Below are 24,643 nucleotides of genomic sequence, written 5' to 3'. Positions count from 1 at the left end.
TAGGTATTTAATATTATTTAATATGCTGTGAATTCCTCTCTCCCCACTCCCATTAAAAACAAATTTCAATGTGATTTTTATACACATGAATATGTTATAGAGTAGAATGCAAAACTTGCAGCAATATTTGCAATAAATATGAAACTGCCGAGTGATCTGTTGTCACCAGGGTTGCCTCACTGCCTAAGAATTTGAATCAGTCCTCTTGGGATCATTGGGTTTCCAGAAATAAGGGGGGTTGGGATGGTCCAAAAGAAAGGAGTCGGACCGGAGAAAGTGGTTTCAGTTTATTTGCTCTAGGTCTTTAGACCTTGTGCCATTTCCATAGAAAGTTCTTGGTGTATCTTTTCGTTTGCAAAGCTCTGCTTCAGTCTCCGTGCCTGTTTGTGTGTATGTGTGTATCCCCTCCATCATACATGATTGATGCCTCCTTTTGGCTTCCTTAAACTCCATTTTTTAAAGTCCCCCCCCCTTATTAGCTAATTTTTAGCATGAATTTACTTTATATTGACTCATCTCTCAGATTCATTTGTTGGTAAGATTTGCTTATGACTCGTTCCTCATTTGCTTTTTGTCTGCTTAGCATTGATCTAGTAGCCTTGCTCCAGAAGCCTGTTCCTCACAGTCAAGCTTCCGAAGTCAACTCCTTTGAAACATCCCAACAAAAGGGCTTTGGCCAAGCCCTTGTCTTCACAAACTCTCAGCACAGCAGTCAGATGGCACCAGGGACTGGCAGCTCCACCGCTGTCAACTCCTATCCTTCTCAGAGTCTGGTAAACTCACTTTTATTTCAGTACGAGAAAAATGTATTCTAGAGTGACACATGACTTACCATTGTTTCCTGAAAGTCAAAACTTGTGCAGTAGATCTCAGGCTGTCCAGAAAACAATGATGCAATAATTTCCAAGCACATATCTGATGATGCCATGTGGAAATAAACTCCTGAGTTTCCTGGACGAAGATCAAACCCCCTGGCTCCCCCCAAAAAATTACGATTAGTTGAAATCTCTTCAGTCATAGTCATCCAGGCATCCTTTTATTAATGAAGTGTTCTTAGATTTCATCTCAAAGTCTGTTATTTTGAAGTTGTTAAATTTTTCATTTGTTTTTGACTTTATTGAAATGCAAATGTTTGTCATTGTTGGCTTGCAAAACCATGCAAAAGCAGTTCTGTCAAATCTGCCACGGTGCTGAAGTTTTGTTTTTAATGATTATTTTGCATTGTTATTTCTAATTTCACCAAATTAAGCTATTTCTTTTGTAAAGTGTCACAATATTGTAGCTGACCCTTATCATTTGGGTGTGTTTTCATTGAATATTTCGCCTGCTGTGTCAGTCAGACACTTATCCTGAGAATTGAGCTGTGAAGATAGGCTGGTGGGACTTAAAGCTTCAGCATAGAAAGTGAAAAAGAATGTAGCTGCAGAATCACCGTGTGGATACCCGTCCAATGAGGCAGCTGCATGGGCAGGGGCTGACGAGGACTGGATACAGGGACCCATCGCATGACTTGGCTTATCCTATACGCGTTTTACCTAAACCTACAGTTGAGAAAAAGTATTTGTGTGGTGCTGGTTTTTGTGCCACACCTGGCTGCTCAGGGCTCTCTCCTGCTCTGTGCTCAGGGATCATCCCTGGCGGGACTTGGAGGACCATGGGGTTGTCGGGGATTGCACTTGGGTGGGCTCCAAGAAAAGGGATTTCTTGTGGCTGGATTTTGCTCCCTTCCTTTTGCTGTACCCTGATACGATGGGGAAACATCCGTTCGGTTATGCCGTGGCTGTCTTCACCCTGCGCACCCAGGCTGTGTTAAGCGTGGCTGTCTTAGGGACTTGGCGGTTCTGATCTGGATGGACTGTTGGGGTCGGTGTCAGTGCTCGAGGCTGCGTTTAGTCCAGGCGTGATGCCCTCTCTTTCTCAAGAGAGCATGACAAGCCCTGTGAGTTTGACATCAGCTTTTGTGGCTATCCATGCCCTTCTGCATCTTTCTTCCTGTGGCTGGTCACTGAGGTCATGCCTTGTAGACCTGCTGGAGTCTTGGCTAAGCCCCTCAGAGCATCCATGGGACCTGAGGTTTTTTATTATTATTATTATTATTATTATTATTATTATTATTATTATTTTAAACCAGTGACCTTCAGGTGTGTTGCTTTTCATCAGAAATGCCTTGGACAAGCTATTCACCTGAACTGTGCTCCCCTGCCACCTCTCCTTCAAGAAAATAATAAACCCACCCAAAAAATCCACCAAACACAAAACCTCCCTAAGAGGCTGGTGTGAGAAGTGCTTGTTTAGTACATGGAGCAGTAGCACCCAATCCAAGTGTGCCGTTACAATCAGTGTGGGGAGCTTTAGTTAGAGTCACAGTGAGGATAAAATAATACGAAGTCTATAGAAGACCAAATCAGACGGCCTGGGATTTGGACCTATGTGCGTCACTTTATGCACTGTGTATTCTAAGACACATGTTTTCATTGACTGAAACTCACAGACGGTAGCGGGAAGCTTTATGTAAAGTGGCTTGTCTTTTTGTTTTTTGTACCACACTCGACAGTGCTCAAAGTCCACTCCTAGCTCTGGTCAGGGGGGTTGCTCACAGTGGGGCTCAGGGGACCCTGTGGTACTGGGCAGGTGCCTTCATCCAGGCATCCTCGGTCATCTCTGCTCAGTACTAGCCTGGGCCAAGGTGGTGGTTGCTGACTCGGGGATTTCTTTGTGTTGAAAGCACACAGCGCGTGTCCTTGATTAAAACTAAGTAAAAATAAAAGCAGGATGGAGCTAATAGAGGAAAAGACCAGAAGAGAATGACCAGTGAGACCTTTGAAGAGTAAGCCGGCTTGACTGGCTTTGAGTGGATCTGTGGGTAGGTGAGCAGGCGAGGTTCCTGGGCACCGAGAGCAAAGTTCCCAGAGTGAAGCTGGCACAGGTTTGTGATTTGGAGGCAGGATCTCCCCACAACCCCACGTTTGCACATACTGGAGAGAATTCAGATTTTGTTTTTTTGAGAACAACTGAATACTCTCGGCTTTGATAATGGCGATAGTATTTATTCCAACGTTGTGGCTCTGACCTGTTGAGGAAATAGGTCATTTCTGGTTCTGACTTAATGGGATTTTTCTGGAGAGTCATGAATGTGTGTGATACCAGGAACCGACCTCACTCATGGCCAGCACAGTGCCTCTGAGCTGCCTCTCCCAACACCTGCCAAGTTTCTTTTGACAAAGAACTTACCTTTCCAGGATTCAGTGACTTGAGCATGTAAAAAGCAGTTGATCTGCACAAACAGGTAGTTGTAGGCCTGTCTTCTCTTTATCTTGCTCTGTTGTGACGGTATTAGCTGGGGCAGTAGTCATCACCTTTGGTCTGCTTATGTAAGGGATAAAACATTTTACATCAGTCCTGTTTTTGTTTTTGTGTCCCCCCCCCCTTTTTTTTTTTGCTACACCCTGTGATGCTCAGGCTTTGTCCTGGTTCTGTGCTCAGGGATCACTCCTGGCAGGGCTCAGGAGAACATCTGGGGGGTTGGGGATCACATCTGGGTTGGCTGCTTGCAAGACAAGCAACACTACCCTCTGTCCTATCGCTTTGGCCCCTAGTAGGTCCTGTTCTAATCAGCATGATCTCTTTTGTGATTTGTTGATCTATTAGGTGATGGTACAGGCTACTGCCCAGTTAGGCTCTTTACACAGAGCTCCTGGGATTGCTCACTTCCTACTTGTAAGGCAACAAAGCACTTGAAGCCTTTTCCCTAGGTGTCACAGGACCCATTCCAACCATCAGAGATGTCGCTGTTTCACACAGAGAAATGCTGGTTCTTAAGCCATTATTTATTGCATGTTATTCCTTCTGTCGTTTAAAAAGAGGGTAGCATTATGATTTTGAACTAGGGACATGGTAAAATCAAACTGATTTCTTAAAGGTCAGGGAAAAGTTACCCCTTTCCTTTACTTACCGAAGGATTGCTGGGTTTACTTAGTCAGTTCATCTTATGGGCCCTTCCTGGCGGTGCTTGGGACCAGACGATGCCAGGAATCAGAATGTTGTTGAGTGTGTGCAAGGCAAGGTCCTTAACCACTGTACTATCTGGTCCCCGCAGTTATTTTCATTTAGCATTTACTCAGGTGGTCTTTGCTAATTCACATAGGCTTACAGTTTGTTAAAAAAAAATCCTTATTGAAATGCCTGGTGTGTTTTAAAGCCTGGGATAGAAAAATCTGTAATGCTGAGGAATTTTCTTGTCTTTTCTTTTAAAGTCGTCCGTCCTCGGTTCAGGATTTGGAGAGCTCACGCCTTCGGAAATGGCCAAAATCACCAACTCCCAGATTCTGGACCAGTTGAAAGCTCCGAGTTTGGGCCAGTTTACCACCACCCCCAATTCACCACAGAACAGTTCAAGCCCCGCCACGACCACTTCTTCTTGGGACCTCAAAGCCTCCGCCTCCCAGTCTTCAGTCCTGAATCATTTTGGTGAGTGCCTCCTCTGTGTCTGAGAGAAAGCGCCGGACACGAACCTGTGAGTGCATACGGCGCTTGGTCAGGGAGGTTTCCTTCGTGAGTGAATGCTTGTGGAGTGTCTGAGTACAGTCAGCTCTGTCTGTCTGTCCCCTCCTCTCGCTGAGCCGCATCCCCATCTTCTCACTTTGCTCCGTATTGTATAATGGACCTCACTGGATATTATCACTGCCATGATGGTAATTTTTGCTTTGCAGAAGATATGGTAAAGCAGGGACCAGAGTGATAGTACGGTGGGTGGGGCAACTGGTCTTGAACACGGCCGACCCATGTTCGATCCCTGGCATCCCATGTGATCCCTAAATTCTGAGCACTGCCAGGTGTGGTCCACAAACAAAACAAACTAAAAAGAAAGTTTAATGAAGTTACCCAAATAATAGGGACACACACTTGCTGGTGGGAAATTTTTTTTCTTTTCCTTCTTTTTTCTTTTTTAGCTCTGTCAGAATTGGGTGGTGTGCACAGCATTTTTAGCCAAACCCTCTGGTATTTATCTGGTTGCTTTCTTCTAATAGTTCATGCATGCACCATGATTTAGTCCAGTCATACTCTCTATGGTTTGTGATTTGAAGGCACCATCCGTATAACTTGGTTGTTTTCTAAACTATCTTACTATAGGCATATGGCCTTAAAGGGCCATGTTTCATCAACCTAGCCAGGCTAGACTGTAGTGAGGAGGAGCAGGGGGTTTCTTTAAACAGAGTTAACACTCTGGACTGCTTATAATTAGGGCAGGGAAAGTTTTCTCAGCTAAATGAAATGACTTACAGTGTCGAAGGTATCACTGTTACTGAGTACTTAATGTCTGGAGTTTAAAAGAACTTAATTTTTGACATTTTTATTTGAGGCGAGGGAGCATACTCGATGGTGCATAGGGGTTACTTCCCAGCGTGTTCGGGGAACTCTATGATCTGGTATTGAACTCTGGCCTCCTGCTTGTAAAGCCTGATCTCTCTCTTTCTGCCTCAGAGTTCCTATTTTTTTATTTCCCAGTGGTGATTATGTATATGCACGGTCGGTGCATGCTAAAGGCAGCTGCAGATTTCGGCAGACACCTGAGTGTGTGAATGCTGTGGGCAGCAAGACTTTCACCAATTTTTTGTATCAGCAGTTTAGAACCTCTCTCAGTTGAAGTGGCAGTTAACTTTTCCTGGGACCGGCAGGAAGTCCTGGGGACTGTCCCCACTCTGGCCCGGCAGTCGCATACTCCTGAATTGGAGCGTGGGCATCCTTTGCCTGCAGTGTACTAGCACGCCACAACCCCAGGCTCTGGCCAGGGTCACTGTCCCCAGCAGCTCTGAGCACCCAGTGGTGACTCTTTTCTGTCCACATACTAACGAATGATGAAATTCCGACCATCCTTTACCCGGGCCCACCATATGTTATATAGGAACATGGGCAAATCACTTACTGTCTGATTTGTTGTGTCTACAGAGTTTTGAGCCTTTGCTAACAGATGTACTTCAAAAATTGTAATATTAAGTAGCTGACTCTTTAGACCAGAAGGTTTCCAAGTCTTGTACTTTTGTTGTTTGTTTTTGTTTTGGAGGTCATACTTAGCGTAGTGCTCAGGAGCCAGGGTACAGTGCTTGGCGTCATTTATGGCAGTTCAAAGGGACCATATGATGCCTGAAATGAAATCCAGGCCTCCTGCTTGCAAAGCATTTGCACTTACTCTGTCCTGCCCCCGAGTCCCCCTTTCCGTGAGATGCAGCATTTCATATCCGTGAAACGTGTCCTATTACTATACTGGCTAATGAGGGAAGTTGGACCAGTAATACCCATTCTGTGCCAGTGTACCAGGTGAATCTAGAAATTGTGAAAGTAGAATAATTTTCTGAGGGTGGAGCGTTCTAGTTATAATAGGAAATACCATAATCAAAACATAATCAAAACAAAAAAATACTAGAAAATATTTTTAAAAATCACGTCAGAGATAGAGCCAGCCAACCAGCCTCCTTAATATAAAGTAAGTAAAACTCCAGGAACCTGCCAGTGGCCACAAACCTGTCAGCACAGGTCAGGATAGTGTGGCCAGGGCTCACGGGCCAAGCTTAACTGGGCTTTCACTAATTTGCATCCTTGAGACCATTTTCCACCAAAGTAGGAGAGGTCAGAGTTTGCTATTAGAGCCTCTTAAAGATTATGCATGCTCTCTGAGTAGGAGCTTTGAAGTGTTTGTTAGAAATGAAAATGCAGTTTGTTCCGTGAACAAGATATTTGTTATGTTTGATCCTGCAGGTGGGTACATTTGAACTTGAGCGTAATATCTTAGCTAAAATGTTCACTGCCAGCACTCCCCCCCCTTAAAAAAAAAAAAGCGAGATTATAAAATTTAAAAGCCCATTAATATAGAACTGTTATTTTGTTTTGTTTTTCTTTTGATTTTTGGGTCACACCCAGCAGTGCTCAGGGGTCACTCCTGGTTCTGCACTCAGGGATTGCTCCTGGCAGTGCTTGTGGGTCCATATGGGATGCCAGGTTTCAAACCTGGGTCAGCTGTGTGCAAAGCCAAGTGCCTGACCGCTGTACTATCTCTCTGGCCTGAGTACTGATCTTGTATTTATTTCTTCTCTTGGCTTTGGGGCCACACCTGGTGATGCTGAGGGGTCGCTCCTGACTCTGAACTTAGGGATCACTCCTGTTGGTGCTCAGGGGACCATACAGGGTGCTGGGGATCGAACCTGGATTGGCTGTGTACTAGACAAGTGCCCTGCTAGCTGTATTATCTATCACTCTGGCCCCCATGATTTTTTTTTCCTCCACCCTTTATTTATTTATTTTAAAATTTTTATTAGTGAAACACCATGAGGTACAGTTGTAGACTTACAAATTTATAGCACAGCGGTAGGGCATTTGCCTTGCACACAGCCAACATGGCCGACTCGAGTTCGATTCCTCCGTCCCTCTCGGAGAGCCTGGCAAGCTACCAGGAGTATCTCACCCGCACGGCAGAGCCTGGCAAGCTACCCGTGACGTACTCGATATGCCAAACACCGTAACAACAAGTCTCATGATGGAGACGTTGCTGGGCCCGCTCGAGCAAATTGATGAACAACGGGAGGACTGTGACCGTGACCGAGGGTTTCAGTTATACAATGATCGGATACCCATTCCTCCATCAGTGCCCATTCTCCACCCCCCCACTGATCCCAGTATCCCTCCCACCCCCATCCCCCCACCCCACCCTTGATTTCACTCTTTAAAGCCAGTAACCTCTTCTGAGTAGGGTCGATTGTTCTTTTTTTTTTTTTTTATTGAACCACTGTGGGAAAAGTTACAAAGCTTTCAGGCTTAAGTCATGCAAAGATCAAACACATTTCCCTTTACCAATACTTATTTTTCACCAAGAAGAACCCCAAGAACCCCCCCCCCCCCAACCCTCCCAATGCCTGTTAACTAGATGAATTCTAGTTAACACTCTAGTTAATACTACTAGCTGTATTGTCGCTCTGGCCCCCATGGTCTTTTAAAACAACCCTTCACTTGGATTCTTATGGCTTATGGAAGGGGGCAGCTTCTGGGCTTGGGGCAACATCTCAGGGTTGGAGCACGTGCCTTGTGTGCCCAGGGGCCGTGGCGCATGCAACTGTCGGGGCCAAAGGTTGCTGGCATGGACCTAGGCATCGGCCCCTGCGTTCCCGAGCACTGCTGGGGAGATCCCCCTCCCCACCCCAGTAAATCTGGAAGCCAGGTGCTTTGTAAGGAAGCTCGGGGACACGGGGCTGGGTGTGACATGGCACCGAGGCAGTTCACAGAGAGAAGCACGGGCTTTGTGTGCTGGGGCCGTGCTTGGTCCCCAGCACCATGTGGCTCTCCCACCCCCACCGGTAAGTAGGAACAGGTAGATGCAGAGCACGAAGGCTGGTGGCTCTGCGGTGTGAGTGTGGGGGCAGTGTGGAGGGTGACCTTACTCTGTAGGCTCTAGCTGGCGGCACCCAGGGGCTCTGTTGCTGTCTCTCCTGGTGCAGGGCCCCAGCTGAGGTCAGAGGGGTGTGTCCCCTGGACCGTGTGTCCAGGCCCTGCGTTTGGGGGATTTATAGTGTCTCGAGTACAAGAGCAGAGGGCAGGGCCAGAGGGCCAGTAGGGCAGGGGCGGCCCTCGCCTCGCAAGCCGCTGACCGAGTTCCGTTCCCCGCCATGTCTGTGGGCCTGCAGCGTGCCAGGAGCCATCCCTGTGTTCACAGCCGGCAGTGGCCCAAGCAGACAAGAGCTGAGATGAGTTTCAGAAATGTGGCAGCTGGGCTCGGTGTCCCCCCTTCGGTGTGTGACGCGCGGGAGGTCCCCCGACCTGCATGTCGGTCACCCCCGCCCTGTTGTTGACAGACTTCAAGTCTCAGCCTGAGCCGTCCCCCGTTCTCAGCCAGCTGAGCCAGCGGCAGCAGCACCCGACACCAGCGGTCACTGGCCCTCCTCCTGGGCTGGAGTCCTTCCCGCCCCAGGCGAAGCTCCGAGAGGCGGCCCCCCACGACAGGCCCTCCACTGTGAACAAGATCCTGCGGCTCCCCGCCATGGCCGTGGGCAACATGGCTGTCTCCCCCCACCCACCGCCGCCCAAGCACATCAAGCTCCCGAAGCGGCGGCTGCCTCCCACCTCGAAGGTTGGTCTCCCCCTGGGGCGGGGGGCATGGCTGGACTCCCCACTGGGAAGGGGGACACGGCCAGACACCCCGCTGGGGAAGGAGGACACGACCCGACACCCCACCAGGAAGGGGGGGACATGGCCAGACACCCCGCTGGGGAGGGGTCTTGGCCAGACACCCCGCTGTGTGTGGAGCTTGTGAGTCTGACAACTCCGTGCTGCTTAGGCCTGTCAGCTTCCCGGGCCAGGGCTAGGGAATGGGAACTGGTCAGATATGGCCTAGGGCCTGATGTGGCCTAGGGCATTGGGCTATGTTCCACAGTCAAGGTGAGCACTCTCATTTTGACCAGGACCCATAGCCCCATTGTTCTTGAAGGAGTAGGTTGGGGGGGGGAGGGGAAGGGCACGGCACAGCCGGCCACACACAGGCTCACTCCAGGCTCTGTGCACAGGCATCATTCATGGTGGAGCTCTGGAAGCCACAAGGGTGCAGAGGGTCGAGCTCATGTCCAGGGCATGAAAGGCTAACACCCTCATTACTGGACTCTCTGACCCTCTTCTTTTAACTTTTAATTTTACTTTGATCTTTTGTCCTTTCTCGCTCTTAAAAGTCATATCTGGGACTGGAGCGATAGTACAACGAGTAGGGCATTTGTCTTGCACATGGCTGGCCCAGGTTCGATTCCCAGCATCCCATATGATCCCCCGAGCACCGCCAGGAGTAATTCCTGAATGCATGAGTCAGGAGTAACCCCTGTGCATCACCAGGTGGGACCCAAAAAGGAAAGTCATACCCTTTTGCCTTCCTTTCGGCTTCCTTTCCTTTCCCCCAGACTGCCCTGCCACTCACTAGTGCCTGGGTCAGTCGCTGGCCATTGTCCCTGAAGTTCTTTTCTTTTCCAGATCCCGGCTTCTGCTGTCGAAATGCCTGGCTCAGCAGATGTCACTGGGTTAAATGTACAGTTTGGTGCCCTGGAATTTGGATCAGAAACTTCTCTCGCTGAATTTGGATCAGCAGCCAGTAGTGAAAACAGTAGCCAGATTCCCATCAGCTTGTATTCAAAGTCTTTAAGGTACACAATTGCTCACTTTTTTCCACTGGACAAAGTAAAACAAAATGGAACCTACAGACTCACAACGGGTTCGTGCAGGTTCCTCACCTGGCTAGTTTTGCCACTTTTCTCCCACCACCCTGCCAGAAGCCGTGCCTGCCAGTTCCCTCCCCCCCGCCGCCCCCCCCCCCCCCCCCCCCCCCCGCGCCCAGTCCTTTGTCTGTCCGTCCTGACCATGGCGCCTACCTGGGTACACGTGGTAGGTGCTCCTGTGCGTCTGACTCCTCCTGCCAGAGAGCCCTCCCCGCCCCTCCCGTGTGGCATGCACCCGTGTCCTCTTCGAATGCCATCATGCACACATGGCGCCTTTGTGTCCCCTCGTTAACGGAGGGACACATGATGTTTCGATTCCTGCTCCCGGGAATGTTGGGTGCCAGGTGCTTCCCAACCTTTGCGGGTGACAATCCAGGTTGTCTTATTTTCTCCCTAGTGGCCCGGGAACCTAAGATTTGCTCTGGGGTGGCCCTCTCCCCGACACGGCTGTCGGCACACCTGGTGTCTGGTGTGGTGGTGCCTGAGAGGTGTCATTGCTGACACTGCCGTTCAGTGGGAGATCTGCTTAGTAAAGGTACAAAAGAAATCTGTGATCAGATTTTTTTAGGGGCCACATGGCTGCCATGCCAGGGGCCACTGGCAGCACTCTGGGGCCTTGCCTGGGCTTGACCTCCAGTCTGGGCTGGGCATGTGCCCTGCCACGTCGAGCCATAGTCCTGGGTTTATATGATTGTATGTATTCTTTTCCCACTGTTCAAAGCCCAAACTTGGTATTTTGTGTAGGCCTTTACTTTTTTTTTTAAGTGTGTGTTTGTGTCTGTGTGTGTGTGTGTGTGTGTGAGAGAGAGAGAGAGAGAGAGAGAGAGAGAAGCTACTGTTAACAGTATTGCAAGCCACACTATCTGAGTCCACGCAAATCTTTTTTTAAAAGAGAGTAAGGCAAAATAATCTGAAAAACCTCTAGCAAATAAATCAGTGGGGGTGGAGGCCCCCCTAGTGGTGCTTTGTCCAGGTTGTTCCTGATGGTCTCAGGAGATGTGATGGGTATTGATCTGGGTTTTGTTTTTTCTATATTGGTGAAAGGGGGTGGGGGGCACACCCACTGGGCTCAGGGCTTATTCCTGAATCAGGGGCATCCTTGGTGGTGCTGGGGCTTGAAATCGGGTTGGCCACGAGCAGGGCAAGTGACTGACCTGCTGTAGCATCTCTCCAGCCCTGAGCCCCCAGCCCTTCTCGGTCTCCTTCCTCGGACACGGCTCGGCCCTCTGTGTTCTTCCTCTTTTTCTCTTTCAGCTCATGGCCCAGCCCCTTGTGTTGCTACCACTGCCTGGAACTGCACATACATGGTTGTGATGCTCACATGCTCGGTGCAGCTAGAATCACACCTTATTGTGGCCCTGGGGGCCCTAGAGGGGTGGTGCTCAGTGCCGTGGGGTGGGGGCTGTGCTGGGGTCCAGCTCTCCACCTTCTGAGGCAGGTGCTTGGGCCTGTTTGTGTTGGGAGTGGGGGTTGGGCCACACCTGGCGATTGTTAGGGGATATTTCTGGCTCTGTGCTCGGTAACCACTCCTGTTTGGGGTTCCAGGAATTGAACCCAGGTCAGCCATATGCAAAGAGCCTTCCCCCTCTATGATATGGATCATATTTTGTGGGGTGGAGATTGCTTTGAATTTTTTAAAAATTGTCTTTACTCCATTTAGTGGTTTATATTTTATAATTTTTTTTAAAAAAACAATTTAGATCAAGAGACCAAAGTTCTGTTTCATGAAGCCATATAAAATGGCTCCAGTGTGTGCCTTTTTCCTCCTTAGTGATTCTTTGAACACCTCGACACCAATGACCAGCGCAGTGCAGAGCTCCACCTGCACGACCCCCGTCATCACCCCATCCAGTGTGGCCGGCAGCTCCGCCAACGCCTCCTCCACCTACAGCCCGAGCCCTGTGCCCAGCAGGGTCCCGTGCCAAAGCGCCATGAGTCCAGCCGAGGCCGTGTCGGGGGCCGTCACGGTGAGTGGGGTTCCTGGGCCTTCTCTCAAGTAGAACTCTGGTAGGGACTGGGGGATCAGTCCAGTGAGCGGGGCGCTTGCCTTGCACGCAACTGGCCCGGGTTCGATCCCGGTAGCCCATATTCCTGATTGTTTCATTGTTCCCTATGGTATCCTTGGCCCTTCCCTGCATACCCAGAAGGTTTCCAGTAATGTCGGTATCTTGTGATCTATTAAAAATATGAAGATGCATTACATCTCTCATTGAAGAGTGAAATAAAATAGGCTAACAGTCCTCGTTCAATGTTGTGGTTCATAGTTTTGTGACGGAAGTGCAATATAAAATCATTGAGGCTGCCATTTCTTTGATTTTTGTGGGTTTGCTATTTTTTCTTCTAGAATGGACATGTTGGTAGTCGAAGTCAGCCAACACTAGACAGTAAGTACAATCAGTTAACTTCCTTTGCATGGCTGATCAGAATCAAACCAAAAGTCTTCTGCAAAAATACCCTTGTTTCACCTGCCCCCATTGCTCTGATAACTTTTTGATTTTAGTTTTGTTTTGTGACCACACCTGGCTGTGCCCTTGACTCTGCACTCAGTGCTCACCTCCGGTGGGGCTCAGGGACCGTATGTGGTATTGGGGATCCAACTTGGGACAGCTGTGAGCAAGATAAGCACTTTAAACACTACTCTCTGGCCCCATTTTTAAGCTTGGGGCCACACGTGGCTGTTCTTGGGGGACCGTGAGGTGCCTCTGGCCCTTGAGCTGTGGGCGGGGGGCCTCCCACGTCATGTGTTTTGCCCATCGCTCCCTCAGGAGTCCTGGCAGAGAGCAAAGGTTCATTCTGCTTCCTTACTGGGAAAGACAATGATGCCTTCTTTCCAAGCACATATCTGAAATGTATGTGTGGACAACGTTAAACTGAGTCTTCCCTGAAGTAAGGAAGGAGTGCTTGCATCCGTGTCCCTGGGAAAGCTCAGTTGGTCTGTTCTGGCCAGGCTCTGAGCTCCCCCTTCCTGCCAGAAAGGGGTGACGGGCGTGTTCTTCCCCACCCATCTGAGGCAACTTTTAACTCCAGGGTACAGGGACTGAGGCTTCTCAGCCCTCTTAGGCCCTCTGTGGGCCCCACCTGCTCATCTAGTCCCCCGTTTGCTCCTGCTTTTGTTCTGTTGTTTTGGGGCCACCCCCAGCGGGGTTCAGGGCTCACTACCTGCTGTAACCTTGTCTGTGGGGGGCGCTGCCCCACGCAGCCCCAGGGTTCCGACCACTGGAGCAGGTTGCTTCCAGGTGCTGGATGTGACGGAGAAAGAACTCTGGTAACTTTGCCGGGCATTTCCCCAGCTGGATCTGAAATATCCCGGATGCTGAGCAGCTTCGGGGGACTCTGCATCGGCTCCGTGGTGAACAGATTCATTTCTTCCAGCAGCTTCGTCCGTTCCAGCCCCCAAGGTGACGGAGCCTCCCTCCGCCCTGGCCTCCGTGGGCTCCCTGCCCAGCACCACCTCCTGCAGTTCCCTCCTGCCCTCCGCAGCCCCGCACACGGCCACTTTGCCCTCCCTGTCCCAGCCGGGCGACCTGTCCAGCGGCCCCCTCTCCCAGCTCAGCAGGTACGGGGTGTTGTGGGCGCCCCATGCGGGGGCTTCCAGACCAGGGCCACAGGGGGTTGGGTGGTGGGCCAGGAGCACGCAGCACAGAGCATCCTTCAGGTGTCTGCTGTCCTTCCCGCAGAGGGCGTTCGTGTCCCGCACCTGGGTTCCTCTCAGCACTGCACTCACCCCGTTTCAGAAATTCCCAGGTCACTAACAGCACGTAGGAAAACAGGGTCACGCCTAAGAAAATCTGGCCCTGTGTCTTCCGCGTGCTGGGTTTCCCCCGCCACAGCAGGAGCGGGTGTGTGTCATTCACACACACCGCTGGGTTTGCTGGGGATTCGGGTTCTGATGGTGGCGTGGGAGGTCGGACTCAGGAAGCGCCTTCCCGTGGCTCGGGGGCGGGGGGTCGGCAGAGAGATCCCTGGCGTCGCTTACTACAGTCAAAAGAGCGAGTGGTGGTTGACCGAGGCTGGCTCTGGAGAAGGTGTTTCCAGGCCTCGGTGAAGGGATCCTCATGGCAAGTAGCCCTCCGTGCCCTTTCTGCCTGTCAGAACGCCCAGGGTCCAGGCAGTCCAAGAAACCATGACAGGCTGAGGCTTCCCTGGGAGGCTGGGGGTGCTTCCCACAATCCTCCCGGGTCCCCAGAGCGCTGGACGGGGCAGGCCGTGACGCTGTCTCGTCTCCTTCCCCCTGCAGCCACCAGAGCAGCCTCTCGTCCAGCACGGCGCACACTGTGAGTGTCCTGGGGCGCGGCTGCGGGCGCGCGTGGGTGTGGGCGGCCCGAGCTGGCCTCCAGATGCGGGGTGCGGGGCTGTGGTTCACAGCCACCACGGAGGACGTCCTTCTTGCTGCCGTCCATACCTGCAGACTTGGGTGTGGTGGCAGGGCTGTGAGAGGTGGTGAGTTGGCTCAGCAGTTCCCGGGAGCCAGCCACGTGGCCTCGTGGTGGCAGCCTCTGCCTGTGTGAGGCTCAGGGTTGGAGGGAAGAAGCGCCAGGGCTGTACTAGTGCATGCCTGGGCTTGGCTTGTACTCGGCCGGCCCGGGTTGGATCCCTGGCACCACATAACTGCCAGGAGTGATTCCTGAGTGCAGAGTCAGGACTGAGCCCTCAGCACTGCCGAACTTAGCCTTAAAACAACAACAACAACACCAACAACACAGTTGAGCAGGCTCTGTACCTAAGGGAGACTCTCCTCCCTTGCTGGGGCAGCTTTAGATTTTCAGGCATTTGCAAACTTCATAGAGGAAGGTTCATTCTCTGCTGCCTCAAGCCATGGCTCTGCTGAAAACACGTGTCCCCACACTTAGATGAGCCTCAGGAGGGCTTACTGCCATGAAAATGAGATGGGGGCGCCATGGGAGGGTCTGTCCGTGATGCCCTGGCCCTTGGGAAGTCAACAGAAGCATTTGCCTGTGGCATTGGGGCTGTCTGCCCACCACATTCTCGAGGAAACACATCTGGGCCAGGTTCTCAGGCCCCACCTTAGAGCAGGGGCTCGTTTCTCTGGTGGTCAGAGCCAGGTGTGAGGGCAGCGCTGTGCCTGTCCCACAGGTTGTTTGCTGGACTGTGGGTCGTGGGCAGCCTCCTGCTGCTCTCCACTGGGCCCCAGCTTTTCGCTGAATGCTTTGGACCGGGAGACCCTGAAGCCAGGGCTCATGGGGTGGGACCCGGCCCAGTCTTGGGGGGGGGGGGGGGGGAGACACACCTGCCAGTTCCCAGCTCCTCTCAGGGTTTTCATTGTTTCTGGTTCTTTTTTATTTTTTCTATTTTTTTCCTTTTTCCTTTTTGGGCCAACCCAGCGATGCTCAGAGGTTACTTCTGATTCTGCACTCAGGAATCGCTCCTGGTGATGCTTGGGGAACCATATGGGATGCTGGGGATCGAACCCGACTTGGCCTTGTGCGAGGCAAACACCTTCTGTGCTGTCGCTCCAGACCCTGCTCTTCAGGGCTTGTGACCCCCCGTTTCCCCATGGGTTTCTGGGCTGCCCCTTGGTTCACACACTGTGCCCAGAGATCCCTGTCTCTCCCTTCTGGGGCTCTGGTGCTGGGTCCCCCAGCCCGGCCTGGGCATGTCCCCGTGGAGGCCTGATTGTGCCCCTTAAGAATTCAAGTGTCTTGTATCGCCCCTGGAGATCCTCTTCACGTAAAGGCAGCACCCCTAGTCACACGAAGGCCCTTCTTATCGCGGCTGCCAAGTCGTTCCCCTACACCTGCTTTGCTCCCTGAGGCCCACCCATGACCCCAGCTCCTCGGGCTCCTGACAGGCCTGGCTTGGCTCTGCGGCAGCCTCACCCCTGCCCTGGCCTTCTCCGTTCTGAGCTAAGGTTTGCTTGGGCAGCAGGGGGAGCGCGGGGCTTAGAGGTTGCTCTGCCCAGCTTTGTCGAGACACCCCTGAGCCTTAGGCTCGGTTCTGGGGGTCCAAGTTGGCTGCAGTGTGAGACACCTCTGAGCCTCACCAGAAGGAGCTGCAGGTCTGGGGTCCCGCGGTTCCCTGTCATTGCCCCCCCCTCCCCCCCCCCCCCCCGCGTCAGTGCTTGCCCCAGAGCTGCTGTCCCTTGGCTCCACAGCACGCCAGCGTGGAGAGCGCCTCCGCCCTGCAGCCCACCGCCACCTTCTCCACGGCTGCCACCTCTGCCTCAAGCGCCACCTCCGCGGGGCTCAGCCTGCCCAGCAGCGTCAGCGCCAACAGCATCTGCCTGGGGGGGCCCCCCGGGGGGGCCCCAAGCAGCAGTGCCAGGGCCACGCCCCTGGTGACCTCAGGTGGGTGAGTTTGTTCTTCCTGCCGGCCTGCTGCCCGAGGCTGCTCCCGAGGGCAGTGCAGGCCCAGCCAGCGTGGTTGGGGCAGGTGGGGCTCGCCACTGGTCAGCGGGCCCGTGTCGGGTCCCCTGTGCCAGGCACGTGACTGTGTGTCTCTGCTTCCTCAGGCAAAGCGCCCCCCAACTTGCCTCAGGGGGTGCCACCACTGCTGCATAACCAGTACCTGGTGGGTCCTGGAGGGCTGCTCCCTGCCTATCCGGTGAGCCTCTCGGCTATCTGTGCCCCTCCCCCCGCCCCCACAGCGTGCCTGGGCTCCCCTGAGAGCTTGATGGTCCTGACCCCATTTTGGTGCCCCCACAGATCTACGGCTATGACGAGCTCCAGATGCTGCAGTCCCGGCTGCCAGTGGTGAGGAGGGTGTGGTGGGTGGCATCTGTGGGGCCCTCTGCCTGGGGACCCCCTTCGGCATCCCTCTGAGGAAGCTGCTTCTCGTTTGGTGGCTGTGCCAGGCGCATCCTGGGGCACCAGAAGAACCGTAGAATCGGGGTCCCATCAGGCCGCGTTTGTGGGCGGCCCCCTAGTCTCTCACATGCCCGAGAGCAGGACGAAGCCCACATGCCGAAGCCTGAGAGCAGGACGGGGTCCCGGGAACCCCCGCTCTGAACACCCTTCCCTTCACACGGGCTCCCAGGCTGGGAGGGCAGCACTGCAGGCCTGCCGTGGAAGGAGCCCGTGCCCCCCAGATTCCTAGGGCGTGCTGGGGTGGGCACAGCAGAGCTTGGCCTCTGGAGATGCTGAGCCATACTGCTTCGGGCGGGAATTCAGTGGCCCTGGTCCTTCAGAGGCAGAGGAGGATATCCGTATTCTTGTTTTTGCTGTCCAGGGCATCAAAAGTGGCTGAGTAGGATCCCAGCTGTGGGTGCTCCCTGGTCACTGTCTCTAGACAGCCCAGCGCCTCCTCCCTCCCTGGCCCTCCTCGCTCCGGGTTTTCCTCCTGTGGAAGAGCTCCCCCTGCTGGGCAGAAGTGCCGTGTCCCTGGCTCCGTCCCTAGTCCCGTCTCCCCGGAAGTTGGGGTCTGGTGTGCTCTCTGCTCCTCCTTGCAACTGTGCCCAGGCATGGTGGGGTGCATTCCTCAGCACAGAGGCTGGGGTGCAGGTCTGGCTGTGCCTCCTGACCTAGTGATCCCTTTGCCCCCGACTCCGCACTGTCTGTGGGTGTTGTCCCCCGGAGGGGCCAGCCCTCAGTTGGACTTGTCTGGGATGGACCCGGGGTGTTACCAGGAGGGCCATGAGGCCACTCTGCAGGCTGATACACCCCTCCCCCTGCTCCACCCACTTCCAGGATTATTATGGGATCCCCTTTGCGACACCTGCGGCCCTTGCCAGCCGAGACGGGAGCCTTGCTAATAACCCTTATTCAGGTTAGCGGGTTTCTCTGGGCCAAGGAGTGGGGGGCACAGGGCCTGGGGGGGGGGGGGGGCAAGAGGGAGGTTGTGTGTCCGGAGCAGCCCTGGCAAGGCTGCGGATGGACTCTCAGCACTCCTCCCCTTCTCCTAGGTGATGTCGCCAAGTTTGGCCGAGGCGATTCTGCGTCCCCCGCGCCCCCCACCACCCTGGCCCAGCCTCAGCAGAGCCCCTCCCAGGCCCACCACACGGCCCAGCAGCCCTTCCTGAGCCCCGCGCTGCCGCCTGGCTACAGCTATGCGGGCCTCCCCTACTACAGCGGTGTGCCCAGCGCCTTCCAGTACGGGCCTACCGTGTTCGTGAGTACTGGCGGCTGGGGTTGCAGGGAGCAGGGAGCAGGGGCGGGGGGCTGCTCTGGCTCCCTTGGAGCAGTCGAGGTGCCCTGCTGTGGGTGCAGCAAGAGGTGCTGTTCTGCCATGCCTAACCCCCCACCTACCCCCACCCCCTCACCTGCCTGTCCCTCTGCTTCGCGGCCTCTCATGCTCCGTTCCTCCTCCCCCCCCCCCCCCCCCAGGTCCCTCCGGCCTCGGCCAAGCAGCCTGGTGTGAACCTCGGCACTGCCGCCACCCCCTTCCAGCAGGCCGGCAGCTATGGCCAGCACAGCTACACCACAGGTAAGGGCCGCGCTCCGCGGGGGCGAGCCAGGGCGGCAGAGGCTCGGCCGCTCACACCTGCACTTGCCACGCTAGGCTATGACGACCTGACCCAGGGGACAGCAGCCGGAGATTACACCAAGGGCGGCTACGGGGGCTCGTCGCAGCCACAGAACAAGTCTGCGGGCTCCGGGCCGGGCAAAGGTAGCATTTCTCCCTGACTGACTCCGCACGCGCCCATGCACCCTGCTGGTGGGGGCTGCCTGGGGCAAGGGTCCGGGGTTGCAGGGATAACTCCCTCCCCCCCTCTCCCCCACCCCCAGGTGGGTCCGTGTCTTCAAGCACCTCTGGCCTGCCAGATATGGCTGGTTCCGTGTACAGTAAGACTCAGGTAAGGAGCGGCGGGGCTGTGGAGGGAGGGGACCCGGGGCAGCCAGGCCCTCACTCTGCTCCCTCTGTCCTGCAGACTTTCGACAAACAGGGCTTTCACGCAGGGACCCCTCCACCGTTCAGCCTACCCTCCGCTCTGGGCTCTCCAGGGCCCCTGGCTCCCGGCGCCGCCCCGGGCTACGCCCCACCACCGTTCTTGCACATCCTGCCCGCACACCAGCAGCCCCACTCACAGCTGTTACACCATCACCTGCCACAGGATGCCCAGGTGAGCCCAGGGCCAGGCCAGCCTTGGGGGGGAGGGGCCTCTCTGCCCGCCCCTGACTGCTTGCTTTCCTCCCCAGAGTGGAACCCCTCAGCGCAGCCAGCCCAGCTCCCTGCAGCCAAAGTCGCAAGCCTCTAAGCCCGCCTACGGCAACTCTCCATACTGGACAAACTGAACCCGAAGAGTGGGGTGGGCTAGGGCGAGCCCACCCTGGGCAGGAGAAAACACTTGGAGCCCTTTTCTGGGAGCCCAGCCCCCCCTCCTAGATTCCTGAGACATGTAACTGTGTCAGCCGAGCCTCTGTGGAGAGCCTGCCTCCCAGACTCGCTCTTGTATGTAATGTATTTATGTATGTATTTGTAAATGTGATAGAGGTCTCGGGGGAGTGGGAACGCGGCCGCCACTCTGGCGTCTGCTGTCCCCACTTGGGCCCCTTGCGCTGTAGCAGAATCAGCCCCTTCCCTCCCGCCTTCGGCCTTCCACAGAGCCCTGTGCCCGCAGGCTGCCCGGGCAGAGTCTGGAAGGACTGGTCAGGGGAGTGGGGGGTGGGGGCCAGGTACCAATGAAGAATCACGACTTATCTCACCTTCCTTGTAACCATTATTTGCGTTTTCCTCCCTGTGTAATTCCTTTATCCCTCTCTTTTGGAGAAACTGGTCCTTTTGTCATTTGGTGTTTCTCTCCCACCGAATCTTGATCTGGGAATAGCAGAGATCTCTGTCCCAACACAACCGGCACCTGTTTGTCTTCATAGGTAGCAGGGACTTCCACACCTGGTCTTGTCCCGAGACTTGCCTTCCTCTGGTTGACCATTTTAAAAATAATCTGAACTCGTGCTCAGAGAGGTCCAGCCAGTCCAGCTTTTTTAAAAAAAGGAAAAAAAAAATCAAAGCTCTGCTTTCACTCAGTGAGGGCACATCTCCAAGGCTCCTCTATTCCACTGTCCTGACGCAGCTGGGCGACTGTTTCAGGAGTTTTCTCATTTGCCCAGACTCCACCTAATAAAGTTCTGAGAGCATGTCCGGTGTCTGTGTGGTTTGGCTACAGAACACAACTCTGGACAAAGGTGGCCGTCTTCACGATGCTTCTGAGCACCCTGCAATCTCCCTGCAATGGTCTGTGAGGGCTTCATAAGCCTTTATGAAGACACTTCTCTGGTATCCAGATGTGAAAAAGGTCAATAATACTGGTGACCTGATAGGGTATAAGCTGCGTCTATCAGAGCTAACGTTGTTTCTTCTGGCAGCCCTGTTAAGATTTCTTGTAGGGGGTGGGAGGCGTTGGGATCTTTCAGGTTCCTTGTCACCAGGGCTTATCAAAGAAACTACAAAGAAGCAAGAGGCTGGAGAAGGAATCAACTCTGATTCCTTCTGAAACATGATTGGTCGATACCAACCCAGCATGGTATCGACAGCCAAGGGCCTGCTGGAGTCATTTGCTCCAGAACCGTTGTCCCAGGGAACTGCCTTGACAGCCTGGACACCCTGTTTCAATCCCGCTCCTCTGTGCTCTGTGGCAGGGAGTATGGTGTGTCCAGCAGAAGGCAGCTCAGGGCTAGAGGAGTTGCCTAAAGGACCACGTAAGATAAGCGAGTGGTGCCCGTATTGGCCCAGGGCCACAGCTCTCAGCTTTTCTGCTTCTGGCCTCTCAAGTTAAGAGGCTTCATCAGATAGTTATTGATCTGGGGCTTAGGATCCTCACTAGGGAAAAATGTAACTATCAAACAGCACAAATGGAACCAAACACGTGGCCTAAAGAGGGGAGTAGAAGCACCCATCTGTCCCTTCATGCAACTATAGTGCCTGCCGATTGTGCCCTATCTATTACAGTTGTTAGCAATCTTAGGAAAAAGGATTAGGAAAAAGGATTAGTGATGTTCGAGGGAGTTAGATGTCTTAAAAAGGTAAGTCAGCAGGACTTTCTGCATTTTATTTTTTCTCAGCACAGTCCCATGGCATTAATGTGTGAGGAACAGCAGAGATACTGAGACTGAAACCTTTTAACACAAGGGGAGGAAAAAAAGGGTCGTCCCATGGGGAAGTAGCAATACAGGTATATTTTATTTCACATTTTATTAGTAGACATATGGGCAGAAAAAGACAAAATAAACCACTAAAGGGGAAGTCAACACAAAATGCATCATCTTATAAGTTAAACTGAAGAAAACATCTCTAATTTTAGCTAAGAAAACTATTAAAAGTCAGGTATATCCTGCTGGTTTCGGAATAGTTGAAAATTGCATCTGAAACTTTTTTGTAAATGTAAACCTTGTTTATCAGGATGGGAGGCATGGAGCGTTAATTTCAGTGGAGAACGGCGTGTTTTCCCCTTCAACTTCTACTGTAGTATGTCCCAAACATAGGAAACCAGCAAATAATTACCAGGGAAGAAGAAAGAAGGGCCGATAAAAATGTTTCTCTAATGGAAAAGAACTCTGGAATGAGAGAGAAAAAGAGGGGGGGAAGACTTCGAGAAAGCAACAAGGGAATCATGATATACTTTCTCCACCCAACCTCAAAATAAGCACACCTGAAGATCTTCCAGAGACTCCATTAGAATCGAAAGGAACCTAAAAATAGAGGGTTTTGAGTTCATGTTACACCAAATAATTAGCACAAGTATACTCACAAGGTTCTGGCCTGAGCCCTCCACTTCTAAGAAGAAAAGCAACGACATACTCAAGTTTTGCCACGGTGTTCTCAGGGACAGAGCTCTGGAACCGGCATCTGGGTTTTGTAAGTGAGCTATAATATGCCTACCTGCTAGCAAATCAACACTCCCCAGTCCTTTCTGGATCTGACTGGACTGTACCATTGGCAAGCTCAGCCCGCAACAGCAACCCCCCGAAGGAGGAGCGGCATCCCCTCTACCTGGCTCTCTGGCTCCCTGAGTCAACACGCAACAGAGGCCAGCAGGGCCCGTGGGACAGAGCTGAGCAGCATAGCACCTCCCATCATGCCAAGAGGCCTGGCCTGCCCTGCCCTGGGGGAGAAATGCTCTAGCATTAAGGGGGAAAAGATTTAGATTGAGGGTTCCAACCTACTGGCTGTAAACGTTGGGATGGGGTCATCAAAGCACTACAAGACACTTGGGTCTCCCAAAGAGCTGCAGGTTATCTGGGAGTATTGAGAAACCTGGAGTTTCAATCTCTTGAGGAGTCTGCCCGTCAGACTTGTTTCTAGAGTTCAGGAAATCTGACAGGACTCACTCCATACAAACAGCCCTGATCCCATGGGGACGCGACAGAGATTCAGAGACCAGGTCCAACACTGTCCCATGCGAATCGCGGTGTGTTCAAACATTCCCACTAACACTAGACCAGACTTGAGAGGCCAGGGAGGGTTGCTGGGAATTAGTCAGCTTGTTTGGAGAGCTTGGAAAAGCGAATGAAAACCCTGAGATCAGAAAGGAAGGCGGAACAAGGAAGTCACTGCTCTATTCGAGGGTCTAGCCTGCCCTGTTCCCAATCAACTCTCCAGTTCGAGTTCAAACCAGCGCACACGGATGTGGGATTGAAACCAGTGAAGTAGGATTGCAGTCAATCTCTGCTGTATTTTCCTTCTGAAGTCCATGATTTTTGCACTAGTGTCTCCACTGAAAGGACTCTACCCTCCTAGGAACTGGCATTCTGTAGTCCCTGGTTTGTGAAGGCTGAAGAAACATGATTGAAATGGGGGAGATGAAGCTGCACCAAACGCATAGCAAGGAAGATCTAGCACTGCCCAGATACCGCCCAGAGTAAATTCCTCAGTCCTGCCAGAAAAATCAGAGCAACCCAGGGAAAGCGCCACGCACACCTTCTGCTTCCACTCGAGAGTACACTGGAAAGAAAGAAAAATGTCCAAGTCACATCCAGTGAGGAACTGGCCATTCATGACTTGCAACCAAAGTTACCGTATATAAGCAGCTCAACGAGACCCAAGATCTCAACACATGCACCTAGCATTAATGCTCATTAAAACTGGCTACTTAACAAAATCCTCATGGTGAAAAGCATCTCTTTGAGGGGGAAAGGCCATGTCAAGTATATAAAATAGATGTTTCTCTTCCAACAGTGGTCACCAGTAATTTTGACTTTTGACTCCCCCAGCAGCATCAACCAAAATTACAATAGTGATTAAAAAAAATTGCTCCCATCACTGAACTTCCACACACACACATAAATTCCCCACTCTCCCCACTGTAGGGGGTGGGGTTGGTGGGGAGGGAGATATATAGCTCTCTCTTTAAAATAAATAGCAATCAAGTGCTCAGTTCTATGTAAAGTATGAATATTTATTCAGGCTTTAGATCCCAATTGATTTCAAAAAACAAAATCTGATTAGTCTCAGAGGAACAGGCCTCCAAGTTAGGGTGAATCCTGGAAGCTGAAGGGGTTCTGTGCATTTAGGAACGTATTTCATCAGGCGTAGCACAAAGTCCCTGATGCCCACTATACCCCAGCCTTAAGAAGGGAAAGAAACAAAATTCACCACCATAGGGCTGAACACACTAATGTTAATGAGCAGCTAAACCTTGGCCAAAAAAAAAATTTTTTTTTGTTTTATGGAGGTTTTCTGGATTTTTTTTTCCATTTTATTTTGCTACCCAGAATTTGCAGCACTTGTGAACTTTCAAGGGGTTCCCAGCCTTACATACATTGAACATCTTGATGAAAGACTATTTAATTCTTCCAGAATCTAAAAACAGGCCAAACGTGTTTTGCTGTGAACACTTTGTAGAGATGAAGTGAGGCGCAAGTTTGAGTTTAAAGAAGAAGAAGAAAAAAAAAATCAATACAGTGATGGAAGGGTAAAGAATGCGAGAATTCAGACATTCTGTGGAGGATGCTTTCTCTCCAGTAAGAGGTCCATGAAAAGGAGCAAACTGAGATCCATAAGGGAGTCAGCAGGAGCCGTGTTTGTTTTCCCCACCCCCTGCGATAGGTTTCTGCTGCGGGGCCACTGCTCGGTCCCCTCTTGCTCCCCTCCCGTTGGCCTGAGATGGCAGGGCAGTGCGGGGGCCTTGCCCGAGCACGTCACGACTCCTCATTCCCAGAATCGTCGTCATCGTAACAGTCGGCATCTTCCTCCTCCTCATCTTCGTCATCAATGTCGTCGTCATACAAGTCGTCATAAAGCAAATCTGAACTGTTGTCATTGGAAGGCACTTTAGTTTTGATGCAGTATTCTGCCAGGGTCGTGGGGACCTTCACTCCATCCTTTTCTGCTTCGGCTTTAGTGGCTGAAACCTGTTTTCTGAAGGAAGGAAAGCTGAAGTAAGTTTCTGTTCAGAACTGCTTCTGGTTTCCAGGCCTGCTGGAAAACACCGAATAGATTCCCTTTACTATGTATGCCAAAGGTTCTCACACCATCGGCACCAGTCTGAAGGATACAACTGATCTTTTGAAGGG

General features: G+C 52.4%; 2 protein-coding genes and 2 non-coding genes across 7 annotated transcripts in view; 3 read left to right on the top strand and 1 right to left on the bottom strand.

Moving 5' to 3' along the window:
- Positions 1–20,269, top strand: part of UBAP2 (ubiquitin associated protein 2) — an 88,185-nt gene extending 67,916 nt beyond the window's left edge. The window contains exons 12-29 of one of the 4 annotated variants that reach the window (XM_056117001.1): positions 584–773; positions 4,254–4,467; positions 8,838–9,112; positions 9,997–10,166; positions 12,010–12,205; positions 12,583–12,622; positions 13,614–13,794; positions 14,476–14,512; positions 16,351–16,543; positions 16,708–16,799; positions 16,901–16,948; positions 17,882–17,960; positions 18,097–18,302; positions 18,518–18,617; positions 18,693–18,800; positions 18,920–18,987; positions 19,063–19,254; positions 19,331–20,269. In XM_056117001.1, coding sequence (XP_055972976.1) covers positions 584–773; positions 4,254–4,467; positions 8,838–9,112; positions 9,997–10,166; positions 12,010–12,205; positions 12,583–12,622; positions 13,614–13,794; positions 14,476–14,512; positions 16,351–16,543; positions 16,708–16,799; positions 16,901–16,948; positions 17,882–17,960; positions 18,097–18,302; positions 18,518–18,617; positions 18,693–18,800; positions 18,920–18,987; positions 19,063–19,254; positions 19,331–19,426 — 2,485 coding nt within the window. In that variant the 3' untranslated portion in view covers positions 19,427–20,269. Of the gene's footprint in view, positions 1–583; positions 774–4,253; positions 4,468–8,837; positions 9,113–9,996; positions 10,167–12,009; positions 12,206–12,582; positions 12,623–13,610; positions 13,795–14,475; positions 14,513–16,350; positions 16,544–16,707; positions 16,800–16,900; positions 16,949–17,881; positions 17,961–18,096; positions 18,303–18,517; positions 18,618–18,692; positions 18,801–18,919; positions 18,988–19,062; positions 19,255–19,330 lie in introns of all 4 variants that reach the window. The other 3 variants (XM_056117000.1, XM_056117002.1, XM_056117004.1) reach the window with 3 other exon arrangements.
- Positions 877–957, top strand: LOC130026745 (small nucleolar RNA SNORD121A). The gene has a single exon (XR_008792929.1). It is a non-coding gene; the product is annotated as a small nucleolar RNA SNORD121A (small nucleolar RNA).
- On the top strand, positions 13,043–13,122 carry LOC130026746 (small nucleolar RNA SNORD121A). The gene has a single exon (XR_008792930.1). It is a non-coding gene; the product is annotated as a small nucleolar RNA SNORD121A (small nucleolar RNA).
- Positions 20,270–21,282: 1,013 nt separating the features above from the next.
- UBE2R2 (ubiquitin conjugating enzyme E2 R2) overlaps positions 21,283–24,643 on the bottom strand; it is an 84,051-nt gene continuing 80,690 nt past the window's right edge. Inside the window, exon 5 of the mRNA XM_056117005.1 lies at positions 21,283–24,488. Coding sequence (XP_055972980.1) covers positions 24,269–24,488 — 220 coding nt within the window. The 3' untranslated portion in view covers positions 21,283–24,268. The remainder of the gene's footprint in view (positions 24,489–24,643) is intronic.

This window comes from Sorex fumeus, unplaced genomic scaffold (assembly GCF_029834395.1).
Source record: "Sorex fumeus unplaced genomic scaffold, SorFum_2.1 ptg000034l, whole genome shotgun sequence".
NCBI classification, from domain to species: domain Eukaryota; kingdom Metazoa; phylum Chordata; class Mammalia; order Eulipotyphla; family Soricidae; genus Sorex; species Sorex fumeus.
Note: the sequence above shows the minus strand (reverse complement) of the source record. Positions and strands in the feature narration are given on the sequence as shown.